The following is a 19,235-nucleotide window of genomic DNA, read 5'->3' on the forward strand; positions in this document are numbered from 1 at the left end:
TGCTCCCAAGAATGGCAGGATTTATGGGTTTCTCCCTGACCCCCAGCCTAGATGGGCCTACTTCCAGATGTCCCATACAAGCTGAAGGGGCTTCTTTGGGACAAGTTTATTATTCATCTAGGATTATAAAAAATTCTAGCACTAAAAGAAAATATTGCCACTGTATTTGCCCTTTAAACATGTTCATTGCCTTTTCTTAAAATTCCCTCCGTGTGTTGAGGGAATATTAAAAGGTTGCCATTTGGGTATCGTCAGAAGACGGCATTTATGCTAGCTACATAATATGAACAAAAAAAAAAAGCACTTCTTGTCCTTCCAGATTAAGACTGGATAATAGTTTCTTTTGCTTTTGAATTTAAGCAGTCATGAGACTGGCGGGGCCTCGGTTAGGAGACGATTTTACTTTTAGTAAGATTCAGTGAATGTCTCAAAACATCAGTCGGCTGTGCATAATGATCAACAACCAGGTTTTAAAACAAAAATAAATGCTTTTATTAAATTTGTTAAAAAGACAAATATTGAAGGTGGCACGTGCTGTAACTGCAGCAGTTTGTATCACGACCAGTTCAAAAATGAAGGCCAGGTTGTGTGTGGTCTCCTGTCAACACCACCCTCCCACGTCTCCGAGCGGTGATCAGTTTCTCTGGACCTGCAGAAGAACAACATTATTCAGCTTGATGAAGATCTGAGCTTAGTCAGATAATTTTATGAAGCAAAACTCTTTCAACCCTTAAATTGAGAAACTCTTCATTGAACCATCTGCACAGCCGGTTGGCCAGAAGACGGTTGGGGCAAGATGGAGCCACTGCATCACAGGACCTCAAAACAGTGTCTTGCAGTACAATTTGTACTTTTTCACATTATAACTAAAGATTTCAACATAGTTGTGAGGTTATAAAAGTTTTAAAAAAAACATCACCTCTGTAAAGTACTGCACATTAAATTTGACTGACTTTGTAGTAACACTAACTGCTTATCATATGGTAGATTGAGAGCGGAGTACAGCTGAGGTGTGCTGGGCGTTTGAACTCTGACCCTTCCCTCAGGAGCAGCAACATCCCCAGAGTCGCTGGGCGATGGGCTGATGGGAAAGCAGCCGGATAAGTTGGCTCCTCCCACACCAGAGAAATCTGCACCACAGACAGGTGAAAGGTGAAACTAATGTGCTGGACATAAAACATACAAGCACTCAGAGTCAAACGTCTCAGTCTGGACCTTCATCCAGTCTCTTGCTTGCGATTCCCAACACGATCAAGTCTTACTCACTGAAAGCACTGCTGTCCCTCCGGTTTGCTGCTTCTTTATGAAACAAAGGCGAATCACACAGATACTGCTGCTTTAAGAAAAGGCCCCGTTGTTGTTCAAAGTCACGGCGCTGTGGACAAAACAAGTTTTTGTAGGATGATTTCAATAAGTGCTCGATTTGACAGACAAGGTCTCCCACAACAACAAACCACTTATTAATTTAACCTATGGTTTAATCTATGGCTGAAACAATTAATTATTGAAGTAACTGATTTCAGGGCATTTGCTGAAACTTATTCAGAGCAGTAACCAAGCCAAAACTGTACAAAAAAGATGCACATTTTGCATTTAACACCTTTGTCTGTAAACATGTTTTAGCCAAAACCTCTCAAGTGGCTTAGTTTACATTTTAGACAATAAATAAATTTTAATACGTGTCCAATATTGTATAGAAAGGGATAAAAGATTAAATGAAAAAGGAAATCTGTAGAACGTACTTTGCTCTCATCTGATTAATCACCAGGATAATTGATGACTGATAATCCTAGTTCAACCTCAACCCCATCTTACCTCGTGGCTCAGCCGAATGGCAGCGTCGGTAAACGCTTGGCGCTCCCTTTCAAAAGTCCTCCTCTGACGAGTCAGCTCTGCCCAGGACATCTGGAGACGTTCCCACTCCTCCAAAAAGTAGGAATCCGAGAGTTCGGACGGGACCGTGGAGGCCAGGCTGTCCTACGAGAAGCAGCCAGAGTGGGTCTCCCTCTGACCGTTCACGGCTCACCAGAAGTTTTAATAATAAAAAAAATACCTGCAGAAGCTGCTGCTGCAGTCTCACCACCTCCTGACTTTCTTTCAGTTCGATCTCCAGCTGAGCCATGAGCTTATCGTGGTCGGTGCCAGCAGCCGTTTGACCTGCAGACGACGGAATCATTTTCTTGCAGCTTCTGACGACTGGTTTGGTTACAAAACCCCTCAGGAGATTTATTGTCGGCCGTTCACCTTCGGACAGGATGCTCTGCAGCTTCTTCTGCACCAGCCTCCAGCTCTGAACCACTCCTCCAGTCAGGTGCTCGCCAAGCGCCGCTTCAGTTTCATCCAACTTTTTCTCTCCATCTTGGGTAATATCCAAAAACTCTGGCAGCCACTTTAAAAAAAAGATTAGAGTGTTCACTCCAGGTTATAAACTTTTTAGCATACGTCACATTTCTTCAATTGTAGTTAAAAAGGCTTGCCCTGACCATTTAGAAACTAGTTTGTATTAATGCAAGTGACGTCTAAAAGTTGAATTTACTCAGGACTTGACTGGGACAAAAGAACCGACCCGTTTCGAGCAGAGTAGTGCTACTTGTACCTACTGATGCTACTAGTGTTTAATAGCATTTCCCTTTCTGGACTGAAACCGTGGACCCACTCGTCCCTTCTCTGACCTGCTCCATGTCGACTCGCAGTGCGTGCAGCAGAGTGGTGAGGCTGTGGCGCAGCTTCATGGCCTCCCTCAGCTCGGCCTCTCTGCGCTCCAGCATCAGGCGCAGCGCAGCCTCTTCTCGCCTGCCGGGAGGAGAGGAGAGAGCTGCAGTCTGAAAGAGGGCTCCAACTCAAAAAGGCCAAAACCTCAGCGACCTTCAACAAGCAACCGTCCACATACCTGGCAGTAAACCTGACCGATTTGCCGAGTTGCTCCCTTTTGCCTCTGCTTCCAGGAGGGACGTTTAATACATCTATGGCTGCATCCGGAACAAAGAAACCGATGCGATCAATCTTATTGTAAATAAGTCTGTTTGAAATAATTCTGGAGTCTCACATGGGCCTTTGTGTCTGTCGGTCAGCTGTGTGAGCCTCTCCTTCAGTCTACTGCTGAGCATCTCTCTGCGCTTCAACTCCGCCTCCTGCTGGCTACACTGCAGCTGCAGACGGGAACTCTGACAGGAAGGAAAGCGCCACTTGAGGTAAACTCAATCAGGGAGTTTTCGCTCTCGAAATTACCGGGCTTACTTTTAAACGCTCGGATCTCAGATCTGCCTGAAGCCTGGCCACATGCTCATCCGTCACTCTGAGCTGCTCCTGTAAGATGACAGTTCCATGAAAAAGTCCTCACACCCTTTGACCTTTTGCATTTTTGGGGGGTTCGGGTGCAAGGGGGTGTTGTCCGAGATATACCAACGGACAGCATGACATTTGTTTTTAGTTAGTTTTACTCTGATTCCCGTAAATAAAACCCATCTGTATATTGTTTTTTTCTGGCAGTGAGAACCGATGTCCAAATGTCAAGGTGAGGCACAGCAGATTTTACTTTCACAAGTGGAGCGTTCCAGCTTTCACCATGATGCTCCTCCTCATGCACATAAAACCTTAAATTGCTTTGATCGTTTCAGGCAGAGATCAGTAGAACTCTAACATACTGAAGAGCCAAATTTGACCCTCCTGGTTTAAATCAAAGCACATTAGTATGTTAAAATGGGCTCAGTCAAAGTCCAGACCTGAATCCATAAAAAAAAAAAAAAAAAAAAAAAAAAAAACTGTGGCAAGATATAAATTTTTTTTTCATAAATATCACCCATCTATTCTGACTGAGCTAGTGCCATTCTGCAAACATGCACATTTTTAGAAACCATGCATCATTTTTCTTCCATTTCACAAATGTGTACTATTGTGTTGCGCTACCACATAAAACACATTAAGAGTTTATGGTCTTGACTTTACCAGAAAATGGAGAAAAAGATTAAAGGCTGTGAAGTAGGCTCAATAGGATAAGTGGTTTGCTTGGTAGTTGAGCCTTTTTGTTTTGTTTTTTTTACCCACCCTGAGAGAATCTGCTTGGTCTTTGCAGTCCGGTCCGTCAGCCCACCAGGAAGTGCTCTGGTCCCTCTGGAGATATGAATCTGTAGCATAATTTAACCAAATCAGAGGGTGGGGGGAAGGGAACATTAATGGATATTCAGTGCTAATGTGGATAAAGGTATCAATGTGCACATGGATAATAAGTTCAAATGAAACCTGAAAGTTCCTGTTTTCCACCAACTTTGCTCTGGTCAAATCTGTACGCCATCTAAACTCACATTTATGAATTGAACACAGAGAAATACAAGCATGTCAACACTATAAACAAACCACACATTTCAGGTTAACACGCCCATGTGTACATTTCCAGCCGTTAACAGTCAGACTTGTTCACAGCTGCTGCTGCTTTTATTTCCAGGTGACAGCACTTCTGCTAATTACCAACAACACACGAGGAAGGGCACGCTTTGGAGTCAGTTGAGCAAGACATTTCCTCTAAAGCAGTGTTTCCCAACCCTGGTCATCAAAGCTCACTGACCTGCATGTTTTAGATGTTCCCCTGCTTCAGCACACATGATTTCAATTGTTGGCTGATTAACAGGGTTTTGTTGAATTGCAATCATCTGAATGAGGTGTGTTGAAGCAGGGGAACATCTAAAACATGCAGGTCAGTGTGCCTTGAGGACCAGGGTTGGGAAACACTGCTCTAAAGCTCCGTATTAGTAACTACTTCTCACTCAGGGTTCCTCCAGAGCGCGTTACAGGCCAAGCTGTAGAAAAACGCACAAGAGGGTCACGACAGCGACCCTCGTTATGGGACACGCTCGGCCGGCTCTCTGAAAGTCAGCGAGTTCAACACATCCGGAAGAGCTGGAACGGCTTTGGGTCAGAAGATTCGCATGAAGTCAGCGTGTGTCATTAATTATTTTAACAGGATTAGATGGCTACATGTGGGAAAATGTCATATTTTCTCAGAACATTAGGAGTCATGCTGTAACACCTTATTTAACAAAACAGTAAAAAGAACAAAACACACGTGTTGCAAGTATATATATTTTATTTATTTCCTTTCATACAAACACATCGCATTCATCACAAATCATTGAGGTGACAGATAACGGTAATTCTTGTGGCTTCGTGCAGATTTCCAGTATTTGACGACACAAAGCAAATCCGGTCCAGCAGCTCCCCGTCGCAGCAGAGAGTCAATCCAAATACAATCAAATGATCGTTTTTAAATCCAATTTAGTCCCAACTTCACTCACATAATTTGGAAAAGCGTCAAAATGTACGCGACTACTTTTCATGAATGCCTCATGTCCCGTCTGTCAAAAAAAAGCAGTCACAAAGTGACACTTTCAAAAGTTACCTTCTGATTTTGCCGTGGAAAAAGTTACAGGCAGCATTTCTGTCGTTTCCTAATCACCCGAACGTTGCACAGAAAACGAAGGCGAGTGCCGACAGACAGCAGGAGAGATTTTTGGTTGATTCCAGCGTGAAAAAAAAAAAAAAAACGACGACAGACTCACTAAACACAAACAAAACCGAAGGATTTCAATACATACGCAAGCGTTCGTGCAATGTGAAATAAATTAAAAGTTGTTGCCACTATCCGAATAGTGTAAGGCCTTTACGTGTTTCTCATTTTAAATAAAAAGATTCAACAAAAGGTGAGTGAAAGAAACAAAGAAAAGACTAACAAACCAACACTTATCCTAATGTTAAAGTATGTCATGTTGTAGTACCTCAGCTTCACTGGGACACTTTTACTCTTCGCTTAAATACTTCAATCTTTTTTTTTTCTTTAAAAAAGGCACTGGTACAGTTAGTTGGCTAGCAATGTAGTTGGACATTATTTCCTTTTTAAAATGTTTTACAGAGATAAACGACACAAAACGGTGCAGACGGAACAGAACCTGCATCGAATTTACGTTTAACATCCCTCCACCTGCCCTTCAGAAGGGCACCGACTGAAAAAAAGCAAACAGCGGGAACGGTCTGTAAATAGATGCCGGACATGTTGAGCACTTAGGCAAAGCGAGATTAATCATTAGTCAAGTTAGTGTCAGGAACATCTTCTGCTTGTTTGTTGAAAAAGTAAGAGTTCGGCCGTGCTTTCGTGTAACAGATGGGAGATATGATACCATTAGTTTTGGCAAAAAAAACAAAAAAAAAACAAAGAAATTAAAAAAACAAAAAGAGTAGATCGACATCAACCCCCCAAAAAAACCTTCAGCACCGAGTGTTTTCCCTCCCTCCCACCCTTCCTCCCGCCGTGAGGAGCTGCAGAACAAGTCCACGACGACGCAGACGAGAGGTGAAGTGAAGCTTTGACGGACGAGAAATCCTTCATGTTCCTTCTGCCGCTGGAAGAGAGCAGAGAGAATCAGACGTTTATTATGATTCATTCAGACTTTGGTGTTCCAGTCGTGTTTCGTCATGAACAAGACTGTTGCCACAACAGGGCAAAACCCATTCAAAGTGAAAATGTCTTGCTGTTTGATTTGGCACCTGTGGCGTTTCTCAGCTCACATAATTCTGCAGACGGCAGAGAAATTTCCAGCACCCGTTACTGCAACACGGTACTTACTAAACGTTACCCAAACATGTCTTAAGCCTTTCCACATCATGCCTTTCACATATAGGTTGCTCATCCAGCCTGAAGGAAGAAAAGTGGTTTATGAGATTTCCTGTTTTGTAATAGAAGGCAAAAGAGCAGAAATACCACAGTGTGGAACTGCTGCTGCATATTTCCAACATGAGGAAGTTTTTTTATTTATGTGTGTGTGTGTGTGTGTATATATATATATATATATATATATATATATATATCTGATGTTTTAAAAAAAAAGAAAGAAAAAAGTTTGTATGCTTACAACTGAAAACAATACAAATCTTTTGTGCTTTTTTCCAATTCAGGCTTATCGATACATTGGTCTGGATTACAGTTTTGGATCTGATTTCTATTCTTCTGGTAAAACTTTGACCTTCCGATATCGACTTTAGCCAGTTCCATTTTCTCTTTGAGAACAGAAACCAAAAACAAAAAACAGAAGAAACAGGCCTCCTTTTTCTGATGAGTCTGTATTTACGTTAGAAGCAGAGGCAATGCCACACTCTCAAGCTTTATTTTTGATTTGCCAAAACACACCTCGTTTAAAAAAAGGTAACTTTATGGTACTAGGGAAGTGCAGATCTTCCTCCTAATCGTCAAGGTAACACTTGCAGGAACTCACAGAACACAAAACAAATAAAGATATTTATTTATTTATTTATTTATTTATATTTAGTCATTTTTGAACTATCTCATCACTCTTAGGTATGTATAAAAATGTAAAAACTTTGCCTCATATGGTTATATTTGTATTATTGATATTTAATACCTCAGATAGAGTAGCTTGTCAACAAATAAGCAATTTGCCCTTAGGGATCAATGAAGTATATTCTATTCTATTCTATTCTAATACTGAAATATTATGTTATGCCAAACACAATCAGAGGATAATCCACTGAGCTGACAGTTATCTGACCGACAGTCACTGACACCAAGGAGAAGGACAGAAATGGCTAAAGAAGCTGGCTCTTCAGACTGCTTATTCATGTAAAGTTGGGTGGAAGGAAAAAGGTTTACGAATAACAGCAAATCTCAGTGTTGAAAGGATTGCGGAGCAAACCTCATTTAAGAGATTGGGGAAAATTCACAAGTTGTGAACTGAGGATGGAGTCGTATTCTAATTTACAGGAGGCATCTGAATCCTCTACCTGTTAGACCTGATCCAGGTCTAACAGATCAGCATTTATCTGATCTCCTTTGAGTGTTTAACACTAAGATAATCAAGTGTTAAACACACTAAGAGAAAAACAGCCCAGGAATAAATTGTGGATAAAACAGTAAAAGGTCACGTCACCACTTCGGCCGTATTTCAGAAACTTAAAACAAAAACAAACAAACAAACAAACAAAAAACTATCGATATTGACAGTTATGAAACCCTTGCCATGACAGGTTTTTCAGCCATATCGCCCAGCCCTATGTAGAAACAGCAGAATAGTGAATAAACAGTATATAAAGGCACTACTTGGCTCCTCCCAGTGGTAAAAAGCGCCTCTTAATGTCTTAAAAGTCGTCTTACCTCAGAAGAGTGAGCAGGACTTCGGGGGTCTGAAGGGATTATCGCTGGAGGGGACCCCCATGAGGAGCGGGTCCTTGTTGGCATTCTGAATGCAGAAGTTTTTCAGCTCGGTGGCAGCCTGGGACACCTGCGGAGCCCAACATATGGTGTGGGTGTGAAAACATGACCAGCATAAACATGAACTGTGTTTGTCTGGGGCCCCCTGTGCGCTCAGGACGTGCCCATTTTCTGATTTTTCCAACACTAACTTTTACCGCCTCTGCTATTTTGCATAACATTTGCAAGGAACGGAGCCGCGGATCAGCTGTGGTTGTACCTAAAACGTTTCATTTTCATATATAGGCCCACTCATTTCCAGAGAGCTTGACTTGTATACGCCTTTGACTTCAAAACTTCGAAGTAGCAGCGAGTTACTAATATTTCAGCTACGTGTTTTGTTAGCTTGGCGGCAATTCAGAAAAATCAACAGAATCCACTTTTTTCGTAATTTCTAAACTTTTAGCTCCAGCGTTGAAAACAAAAGTCTTCCGTGTTTTGTGTGTCAGCGGAGGGTTCGTACCTTGATCCTCCGGGTACTGGCCTCTAACCGGAGCTGCTTCACGGTTCTCTGGGCGATCACTAAGTTGCTGCTGGCGTTGTTGTTGGACATAGCGGCGGTCGTTGGTGTTTAAGAAAATCCAACTTTGTTTCCTTTGACAGCCGTCTACAACCTCAACGGAAGCGAGACCTCAAACTGTACTACACCCAGAACTAAACTGGGAAACAGCGCAGGAAGGTTGCCATGCCCACACCGCGCTAACGGAGCCCTCCTATTGGCCAGCACGTCCGTCAACCACGTAATCTTCCCACCGTTCCCAAGGAAACGCCCATAAAAATATGGGCCATTATTTTAAGTTTCCTAGACAGCAAACAGGGTGAAACATGACCTTCAGCGGTTGTTTGCCACCTCATTTAACTTTACACCCGACTGGGGACGCTTTCAAAGAACTGCTGCTTTATCAATTGTGCAACATGCCCAGGTGAACCTTCCAACTAATTCAGAAATAAAAATTAACAATAATCCTATAGCATTTTTTTTAACCACAGCAGATGCAGCTCAGAATCAGCTTGCCTTTTGTTTCATACCTATGCACAGCCATTTCATGCCTTCCTTCTTCTGTTTTGAACTTACAAAAACATTTCAACAAGCATGTGGCAAAGGTGAACAATTTGTTGCATCAAATCATTCAGCAATCCCTCCTTCCTTGTGCCATTGTGGACAATTGATTGCATCAAGTTGTTTGTATTGTTCTATACGACTGTAATCTGGATAACATACAAAGTAAAAATTGTGATTAAGTGTTTCAACACATAATTGTTTAATGAACATTGTGTTCTTTGCACCACTTCTTTGCCAACGTCAGCTCGTTGCTATATTATATTTTAATTTCTACTTGTAAAAAGTAACTGACATGGTGCTTTGTTAATGCAAATCTATCCTAATTAATTAATTAACTAATTAATTAATTAACTAGATAAATAATTAATTTAATTTAAGAACTGGTGGATTTTTATATATATATATATACATATATATAATGAGAAAAGAAAGCTGAAGGATAACAGAGACTGTATGAATAATGCCAGTATTGATCTGCAAGTTAAGAAGTTATGGTTATGTGGCAGACAGTTGGTTGCAAGTCATCGACTTTGCAATAGCTTTTCATCCTGAGTAAGCATGTGGTGGCTGTGGAAATTACTTATTTTTAACAAGAAACTTGCAGCAGAACCGAACCATCTGACTCGACTGACACCGGGTCATTTTAGAGGATGAGTGAAAGCCTCTCATCAAAGCTTTGCAAATTACATGTCAAAGAGAAGAGTGTCAGTACATTGTCAGTTAGTTAGGAGCGTCTGGTTTTTCAGATTTTGATCCATTACCACCTACAGCTCAAAATACTATTCAGGTATTTAGAAATATTTAACTCAGTCTAGCTACGCAGATAAGCCACTTGAACTTTATGTAATTCTATTTTTATCTAAACACAGCAAACTCCTACTTTATAAATTTTAAGATTAAAATTGGAAAAGAAAAACTACCAGCCTCTTTCTAGCCACAGGGTTGCCACGATGCAAATGATCAAAAGCCAAACATCTCCCATGGTTTCTATCTCAAACAAAGATCAACCAGCATCAGTGTTTCTGTAGGTGTAGCTCATAATCCATTATCTCTAATTATTTATTTCTCTTGAGAAGTCAGTCTATTTCCCTAATTTATTCTTACAATAAGCAACTGTCTTTTACATTTTATTAATTCAGTTTGACTTTTAATATCATTATAACACACAACTTAGTACACAAATGTCCATATGTAGGTCTGTGCTCAGCCTTTTCTTTTGAACTTCTTTACTTTTCCATTCATACAGGGTTTACATCGTCATTATTTGCAATAATTTTTTTTGTTTGAAGTAGCTAATGTAATACAGCCCGCTGAACAGACCAGTGATTCGGTGTCTACTAAATGTTTTTCAGCCATTAATGTTTTTTATTCAACAATCCAAAACAAATAATATTTGTGACCGCTAGGTGGTGTTAAAGAACAATAAAAGACGTTTGACTTCAGTTGACCTGAAATCCTTTGCTGCTGAAGACAAGGACGTAAAGCCTGGATAAAACATGGTTAATCTTTAAAGTCTACAGACAATGTAGTGTCTCTGTGTATGATTATTATTGTTATTCATAATTTATTAATATTAGTAGAGCAAGCAGCAATTAGCAAACACCTGGCGGAACTGCGCATCAGCTTAGCTCATTATAAGAGATACTATATAGAGAAAAGCTGCAACCTTTTTTGAGTTCGATCTTATCTAATATGGAGAGACGCAAAGTCGAAAAGCCTCCTGTGGTCTGATGAGTCCACATTTCAAATTGTTTTTGGAAATCATGGGCATAATGTCCTTCTGGTCAAAGAAGAAAAGGACTGGTCCAGATTGTTATCAGCACAAATGCCAGCATATGTGATGGTATGGGTGTGAGCTCAAGCCCATGGCATGGGTAAGTCCAGACGACACCAAAGCAATTCACCTGGGCATTCAGTCATTCACTCACACATTCACATGCATACCAGAGAGTTAAAGAAAAGTCCACATCTAGAATTTAAACCAACCAGATTTATTTTTTCTGCATATGTGAGAGAAGTACTGACTGGTGGCCACAGCCCACACCAGTTTCCTGGGGAATCTGGAGTAGACCAATGATCTGTGGTCAGAGCCCGGATGTGACTTGATGAACGTCAGTGTGATCAGTAGACCAAGACAAACCAGGCCCACTCTGGATTCTGGGATCTTGTGAAAAGTGTAACAAATCTCCAAACTGATTTCACCACATTTGGTCTAAATGATCATTATAGGTTCTTTTTTTTTTTTTCCAGTTCAATTAATTTCAAAGTTTATCTACTTAGCCCTTACTTATGAAATCCAGGTTGTGGTTTACATGCTAAACATTACTACCTGACTCATCTCCACCGGGACGTTCATGCTGGTGCTCTCTCCTGAACATCTCTAACAAACTCCTCATCATCTAGGAACCACTGGTCACTTATGTGTCACTGCTTTTATCCCCAACATTTACAACAACCTCAGATGACCAAAGTACTTCACAATAATTACAGCATCACATATCAGTAAAAGATAGAAATAAAATTAAATTTAACAATAAAATACAAATAACATATCATTCATTTCAGTTTAATTTCACTAACAGCAATTTCCCCCAAAACTCACCAATCGAATCAATTAAACACCACATTTTTTCTTATTTCAACTGGTCTGATTATTTTACATAAGTGTCATGTTTCAAAGATAAAAGCTTGTACTTCATTTGGTCCCTGCAGATGAGCAGAAAAAAGAAGAAACATGATCATTGAATCTTTATTACCGTACTTCTGATAAACTACCTATTAGTTAAACTTACAGACTATTGGTCCAGTGGTGATGGGCTTCAATGCAGCAGAGCTTGAAACAGAACGCAACTTTCTGCTTCGACAAACCTGTAAAAAGTAAACAATTAAAGCAATTTATTTATTTATTCATCATGAATCATAAACTACTGATGAAATAAAGTATGTTCAGTTAATTAATCCTCAAATAATTCACATCCTGGCAGGTTGAGGTTAGGAAATATTTTCAGTCAACCAAGAAGTTTTTTTGAGATAGAAAACAAGAAATAATAAAACAATATAAAATGATTATCGTGTTTGATTTTTTAAATATCTTTCTCAGCGTTTTGGCATGTTGTGTTTAATTTTAAGCCTCTGCTCACCGGGACACAGTTGGAGCGTCTCTGGTCACACAGGCTCAGGCTACAGTGAAGATAAATTTCTCGATATTCTTCCCCCAGCAGGAACAGCAGAGCAGTGAAACGAGCCTGGAGGGACGAGCCGCTCTGAACCACTGACACCTGACGGCGATCCGTGGAGCATCTGGAAGGGATGACGGAGGAAAGCATGAAAGTTTTAACCTTTACAGCAAACGGTGTTTACTGAGGCTGAGGAGGAGCACACACCTGTTCTCAATGAGGGGGTATCGTACCGGGTCTTCAGGGTTTGACGTGTGAGTGGCAAAGCAGTTCTCCAGAACAACCGCCAAGTTTGAGTCCATTTCCTCCACAGAGACGCCGACGTACAACGGCGAGCCCACTGGCAGGGTGACCTGGCCTGCTGGGTAAGTGTCGTTGTAGCTGGAGTCCAGGAACAGAGACATGGAGGCTGTGGCCTTTACACCTGTACCTGAAATACCTCGTTCCCACCTGGCAAAACGACAAGCATCTTTATCAAGCAGTTCAGGAATTTATTTACCAAGACCTGTTTTTATTCTGTTTTTGTGTTATTTTAGATTGTTTGAAAATCTTCTCTTTACAGTGCTAGAGTGCAATATATTAACTTGTAGAAAAACAGAAATCAAAATACTTTCTGTACATAAAAGTTGTTCTCCGCCATTAGCATTTATTTATTTATTTTTTTGCCATTAGAACATTTAACTGCAAACACATGAGGTTAAATGGCGGCGCTCCTGGCTCTGATTGCTTGTTAATATTTGGGAGTGGTGCATTTCTTTAGACAGCAATAGTAGCACTGCGAGGTGACAGAGATTTATCTTTTGACTGATTTTCTGTCTCAGAACAAACTGTCAGTTTTAATAAATATGTAAAAGAAAAAAAACATTTTTAATAAAAGTTACATTCTGCAGCTTTAATGACACATAACTAACAAAGTATAACAAACACTTATTTACATAAATAGTATTTATTCATAGCCCTAACAACAAATTACTGTTTGTGGTATATGTTTTATAAAAGATAGATGGTATTTTTACTGTTGTGTTTTAGAAAAGAACGCTTTTCGGGTGAAAGGACTAATGTACTGTATAAAAAACTGTTAATTATTTGTTTTCAGCCCTCTAGCTTTTCTCTCTTATCAAGGTGTTTTATATGTAGTATCTTATTTACGCCACTAGGTGACTGCTCGATCATTGAGTAGTGCTGATATCAACGCAGGCATTGTTTATTACCTCTCTCAACTATGTGCGTCAATTGGATGTGAATAATACTGTTATTGGTTTAGTTTGGTTTCTTAAAAACCTATTAACTGCACTGACACTTTGTTTTGTAGAATATTATGATTGTTTGGTATAGTTTATTCGTATTGTGGAGAGCTAACAGCTAGCCTTTTAGCATTACATAATTAAGCTCAGATGCAGCTGTTCGTGGTTATCATTTTCCAATTGAAATGCCTTATTTCTCTTGTGTGTTTTATTCTGTGACACCATTATTAGTATAGTTGATTATTATTTATGTGTAATATGACGTACATTCTCATAGCCAGGTATTAATCACCTGCTAGCTTTATTATAGTCTTTAAGCACGTATATTCCCTTTGTGGACTTTTTGGTTGTCTTTGAGAAAGAAGTATTTACATACAAGCACTTACACTTTGTACTTGTTTATTTATCTTTATAGAAAACCACACACCCACACCTGCCCTTATTCATATATGAATAAGGTATGGAGGAACCTCAAGAGTTAATTAAAGTAATGTAAAGCTCAATTCTGGACTCAGACATTCTCTCAAAAAGACTTTAAAATACTGTTTTTAGTTTATCACTGAATGGCTTAGCTCCACAATACATTAAAGATCTGTTGCTGTTGTATCAACCTTCAAGACCTCTCAGGTCTACTGGTTCTCAACCAGGGAGAAGGATTCAGCTTTAATGCACCACAAATTTGGAACAAACTTCCCCAAAACTGCAAATATACTGAAACACTGAGTTCCTTTTAAATCAAGGCTAACATCCCACCTGCTTAGAGTGCAACATTGGATCAACATATTTGATGCGTATTTGCTTGATTATTTTGGTGATAGCATTGGACGAAATCCATTATTTATCGCTTCTTTCATAATTGATTACTGTGTGATATTTTTATGACATGAAGCACTTTGAACTGCCTTGTTGCTGAAATGTGCTGTGCAAATAAACTTGATTTGAAAATCTTGAGGTATTACAGTCGCTTACTTATATTGTTTCCCTACAATCTAGTTGGGCAAAAATATCAGGAGGATGCTGAGCTCATTGTAGTGCACATGTAGCTCAGTTGGTGAGATGATGCAGAGGAGATTTGTTCAATTATGGAGGTAGTTGAATTAACTTTAATTTGTGGTCAAAAGTTAGTGGAACTTTAGTTAATTGCATAATGTATTTCAATAATTGTTAGATGAGGTAAACATTCAGAAACTCCCAGGTGGTTTAGATGAAATCTGCCAGCTCATGTTTATGGCAAGAATGTTAATAGGGTTACAATAAACTATGAGGGCAACTTACTCTAACGTTGGTCTCACAGCCACATTCAGACTGATGTCAGTTTCCAAAGGATAGGAACAGGAAAACGGAAATCTCGTGGGAAGGAGGAAGGATTCATTGTTTGCTGAGTAGAGAAATAAATTGTTCCCAAATATGGCATGTGTACCGTTGATCTGAAAGACAAGAAAATGAATTTATCACATCAGATTAAAAGTCCTGTAGACAGCAGTGGTGTGGGATACAAAAATGGTTTATGATATTATTTTTTAATAAGCACCATATTGGACTGAGACACACGTTAGTGAAGAATGACTGGTTTAGTGGCCCGGTTGATTAAAGTTACCTGAGTAATCGGCCATCTTGTTCTCTACTAGTGACCCAACAAGATAACACAGATAATGGTCTCTGAGTTTCAGTTTAACTGTGAAATTGTGATAGTGACAAGACAAGAATCCAACACACACAGCAAAAAATGAAAGATTTTTACTGTCGCTATATTTCCGCAGGCGCCGGCTCGAGCCTCCACCTCGTACCACACGACATCCCCGTGAACTCTGAACCTTGAGCAGTTGCGAGCAGCAAAGTGTCCAGAGAATGGATCCAAACCAAAGGACTGCGTGCTATTGAGATCCAGTCCTACTTGGAGTTTATCTTGGCCACAAGTAAGTTGAACAGGCAGCTCTTTGAAAAAACAGAAAGTTAATAACATTTTCCATAACAATGACTAATGTAAACATTCACTTTCTCTGTTGAATTTGTGACAAACAGGATAAGTAAGGGATTCTTTGGATAAAACAATGAATTGTTGTGATAATGCAGAAAAGTATTGGAAATATACAACATAAGAATTAGTACATGCAAAAATTGAGTAACATGGTTTTACCTTCACAGACAACACCAGCGTCCTCACCATGATTACAGTTATGAATACCAAACCCTCGGTGTTGACATTCTGATAGCTGCGGTTCATTTCCTGTGCACCTCACATCATCCAGCCATATAGGTCCAGTTCCCTGTCCAAAATGTGCACTTGATGTTGCTGAAATTACTCTTCCACAGCCCACCTGTCGACACACCACCTGAGCATTAATGTTGTCCCAGATGTCATCACACACTGTCCCCCACTGTCCACTGTGAAAGATTTCCACTCTGCCAGAGCAGGAGCTTCCTCCATTGACCAGTCGGAGTGCTCCCTGAAAGACACCTGCTCTGCTGTTGGAGGAAGGCTGCAGGCATTCATAGGACCCTGGTCTGTTGGAGCAAATCTGATGCGCTGGGCACGGGGAGCTCTGCTGAGAGCACTCATCAACGTCGACACAGCCGAGGTCTGGAGACCACCGATAACCTCGCTCACAGCAGGGAGAGTTGTTGCAGAGATTTCTGTCATAGCAGCTCAGTCCATCACCAACAAAACCATCTCTACAAGCACAAGAGAATCTGGTAAAAGAGTCGCCTCTTTCTCTGGACTCCAAGCAGGAGGCTTCACCATGGCAAGATTCACAGCTGGTGACCAGTGTTGCTGAAAAAAAAAGGTAACAGAGTCAAATGTAGTTTTATTACACTTATCCTGGTAGAAAGATAATCAATTTATCAGGTTTTACCTGAAGTGTTTGGCGTAAACATCTGCAAAGACATGAGCAAAAGCACAAGCCAAGGAACCTCCATTATGGACCGACGCACTGTACTAATTAGAAAAGAGAAGAAGATTTTTAAACATATTTACAGTGTTCTGATCTAGAAATTCATGACTTTTATAGTGTTTTCTCTTACCTTGGTGACTGAGGTACGTGTGAGAGTTCATGGAGTGAATGTGAGAATTTATAGGTCTGTCATTGTGTACAAAAGACAACTCAAAGCGAGGGTAGCTGAAATCCAATGGTATCCATGATTTCATGGATATTACTTATTAATGAAGGAAGTAAACTGTGTGGGAAAATAAAACATTAGCTTATTTACTGGGAAGAATGAACTGATAATGAAAGTTCATGAACATTCAGAAGTGTTTTTCTTGTGGAACTGACAACGGAGGTTTCAGAGGACATGTTTTTCTTCTCCTTTCCACCGAATCTCCTGTGAACCAGGTTTGATTTAGGGACAGAGTTACCAATTAACCAGAGATGGGAGAAACTGAGAGAAACTCCCTACAGGACAGAGCTGGATGGAAGGCACCGTGTATGTTGCAGGGTATGATACTCATTTGACCTTGTTAATATTAAATCCAACTGTTTTGATTATCTGCGTTAATTTAGTTTGATTTGGGGTGTGCAAGGAATGTAGTTGGGTCCCTTGTCTGGAAGAGGGGTGCGTTGGTGCCATAGTCAAAAGAGTCCACTAGGGGGACTAACGCGCTTTTCTCTTCACTCAATACAAGAGTAAGTGAAGGTGCACTGGTTTCATCTTGTGATCATTCCTTCTCTTATAATTGTCCCTCTTATAAGGGCTAACAAGTACATGACTGAAAATATATAAAAAGAGAATTGTATGTGTTAAGGTTCACTTCTTCGTCCTGTGTTTTCTCTCTTTTCTTCTCTCACTTGCTGGTCTATAAGACTTACTCTGATTTTCTAAATAAAATATCTAAAGACAAATACGCATTTCTCTGATTGAGTCAGTGTTTCACAAATTTTCCAAAGAATTTTCCTAATCATAGACTCAGACCAATTACATTTTTTTCTGATTGTAAAAGTTCTAAAATTATGTCACAATAAGTCATTTAGTCTCTTTCTCTCTCAGAACTGAGTTGTGTTTGGTGTCCGTTATAATGAGCAGTGACCTCTTTATCTGATGCCCACCTACTCCTCTGCGAGGACTCCAGAGAGACCAAGCTGTACAGCCAGATTCTTTTGGAGAAAAAAGCCCTTCTACATTTAGAACAAGTCTCATTTGGTCAGTCTTTTCTCAATTTACTATTGTAAATATTACCATGTAATGGAGAAAGAACTGGAATTCTTTGGTTTCTTGCAATTTCTTTATAAATTATTCTTCAAATCTTTCCCAGATTAATTGTAAGCAATAATTGCTTCCCAGAAGTCAAGGGGCAGTGTAGTTTCATGGCACTGTTATAAACCCATACTATCTGGAAAAGAACATACCTTATTTGACACATCAAGAAAAAAAACTAACTTGTATTGGAGAAATATTTTCAGTAAATCACAATTATTGTGATATATCGGTGACAGTTTGATTGTTAATGTTACATCATGTTGGGTTATTTTTCCCATTATGTAAAATTCTGTATTCAAACGTAAATGTTTAAGTCAGTGTTTTGTTCACTACATGAGGTGTAACTAAAATAAAGAACACAGTGAGGTGGCGACTGCAGATACTCACCAGTGTGTTTTGGCTTCTGAAATAATTTAATCAGGGTTACATTACATTACATCTAATTCACGTTACTTAAAATAATTATGCAAACTCATTTCCTAAAAAAAGTAAATTAAGCTTAAGATTAGTGAGTAAGTAAACCTAATTTATTTTAAATGAGCAGTACTAAATCAAGTAGTAAACTAAAAGAAAAATAAGTTCATGTAATTTACTTGTCATCATTGTCATTTCTTTTTATTTGTGTGGAGTGTGATACAAATTTAACCCCGCTTTGATTTACTAAATACCTAAATTTCACTACCACCAAGACATTATGCAAAGAATTAATTTTACAAGTTCGCTCAGTCTTTGTTGCCTCTCTCTCTCTCTCAGTTCTGACTGATTGGGAGGAAACAGCCAGTTAAATATAAACTTGATGCGATGCTATAAATCAGGGGTGTCCAAAGTTGGTCCTCAAGGTCCGGCATCCGGCATGTTTTAGTTCTCTCCCTGGTTTAAAGCACCTGGATCAAATGATGGCTCACTAGAAGCCCTAAGAGGAACATTGACAAGCTGAAAGGTTGTTACTACCACCAGGGAGAGAACTAAAACGTCCAGGATGCCGGCCCTCGAGGACCGACTCTGGACACCCCTGCTGTTGAAGATTTCTTTTAATAAAAATCATATATGCAACTGTTGGCCATACTGGTAACAACATGTAAAAACCCCTAAAATAAATTACTGTTTGGGGGCTAATGACATTTCGACTGTATTATTATTACACTAAAAATGTGTAATAACACTGCCTGCCACAAGAGGGCAGAAGAACAAAAAGGTAATACAGGTTTTAATTATTTACTTTACAATAATTACAGCATTACATAAGGGTAAAAGATAGAAATACAATTAAATTTGACAATAAAATACAAATAAAACAAACAACA

General features: G+C 39.6%; 3 protein-coding genes across 3 annotated transcripts; all 3 read right to left on the bottom strand.

Moving 5' to 3' along the window:
• Nucleotides 1-468: 468 nt before the first annotated feature.
• Nucleotides 469-4,540, bottom strand: LOC106917561 (afadin- and alpha-actinin-binding protein). Its single transcript, XM_014986628.2, has 12 exons — nucleotides 4,240-4,540; nucleotides 4,045-4,124; nucleotides 3,238-3,306; nucleotides 3,047-3,164; nucleotides 2,891-2,969; nucleotides 2,673-2,793; nucleotides 2,245-2,389; nucleotides 2,054-2,157; nucleotides 1,816-1,977; nucleotides 1,267-1,375; nucleotides 971-1,130; nucleotides 469-649 (listed from the first exon to the last, which is right to left on the bottom strand). The coding sequence occupies exons 1-12, from the start codon at nucleotides 4,289-4,291 to the stop codon at nucleotides 556-558; spliced, it is 1,293 nt and encodes a 430-aa protein (XP_014842114.2). The 5' UTR covers nucleotides 4,292-4,540; the 3' UTR covers nucleotides 469-555.
• Nucleotides 4,541-5,062: 522 nt separating this feature from the next.
• Nucleotides 5,063-8,933, bottom strand: LOC106917560 (guanine nucleotide-binding protein G(I)/G(S)/G(O) subunit gamma-10). Its single transcript, XM_014986626.2, has 3 exons — nucleotides 8,715-8,933; nucleotides 8,156-8,282; nucleotides 5,063-6,389 (listed from the first exon to the last, which is right to left on the bottom strand). Exons 1-2 carry the CDS (start codon nucleotides 8,802-8,804, stop codon nucleotides 8,157-8,159), a joined length of 216 nt encoding a protein of 71 aa, XP_014842112.1. The 5' UTR covers nucleotides 8,805-8,933; the 3' UTR covers nucleotides 5,063-6,389; nucleotide 8,156.
• A 2,351-nt stretch (nucleotides 8,934-11,284) lies between these two features.
• Nucleotides 11,285-16,696, bottom strand: LOC106917558 (uromodulin-like). The gene is made up of 8 exons (XM_014986622.2): nucleotides 16,590-16,696; nucleotides 15,872-16,507; nucleotides 15,476-15,669; nucleotides 15,010-15,161; nucleotides 12,698-12,940; nucleotides 12,455-12,614; nucleotides 12,107-12,182; nucleotides 11,285-12,020 (listed from the first exon to the last, which is right to left on the bottom strand). Exons 1-8 carry the CDS (start codon nucleotides 16,651-16,653, stop codon nucleotides 12,010-12,012), a joined length of 1,536 nt encoding a protein of 511 aa, XP_014842108.2. The 5' UTR covers nucleotides 16,654-16,696; the 3' UTR covers nucleotides 11,285-12,009.
• Between the last annotated feature and the right edge of the window lie 2,539 nt (nucleotides 16,697-19,235).

The sequence above is a fragment of the Poecilia mexicana genome, unplaced genomic scaffold (genome assembly GCF_051168715.1).
Source record: "Poecilia mexicana isolate PSO_F unplaced genomic scaffold, ASM5116871v1 scaffold_1, whole genome shotgun sequence".
Lineage (NCBI taxonomy): Eukaryota > Metazoa > Chordata > Actinopteri > Cyprinodontiformes > Poeciliidae > Poecilia > Poecilia mexicana.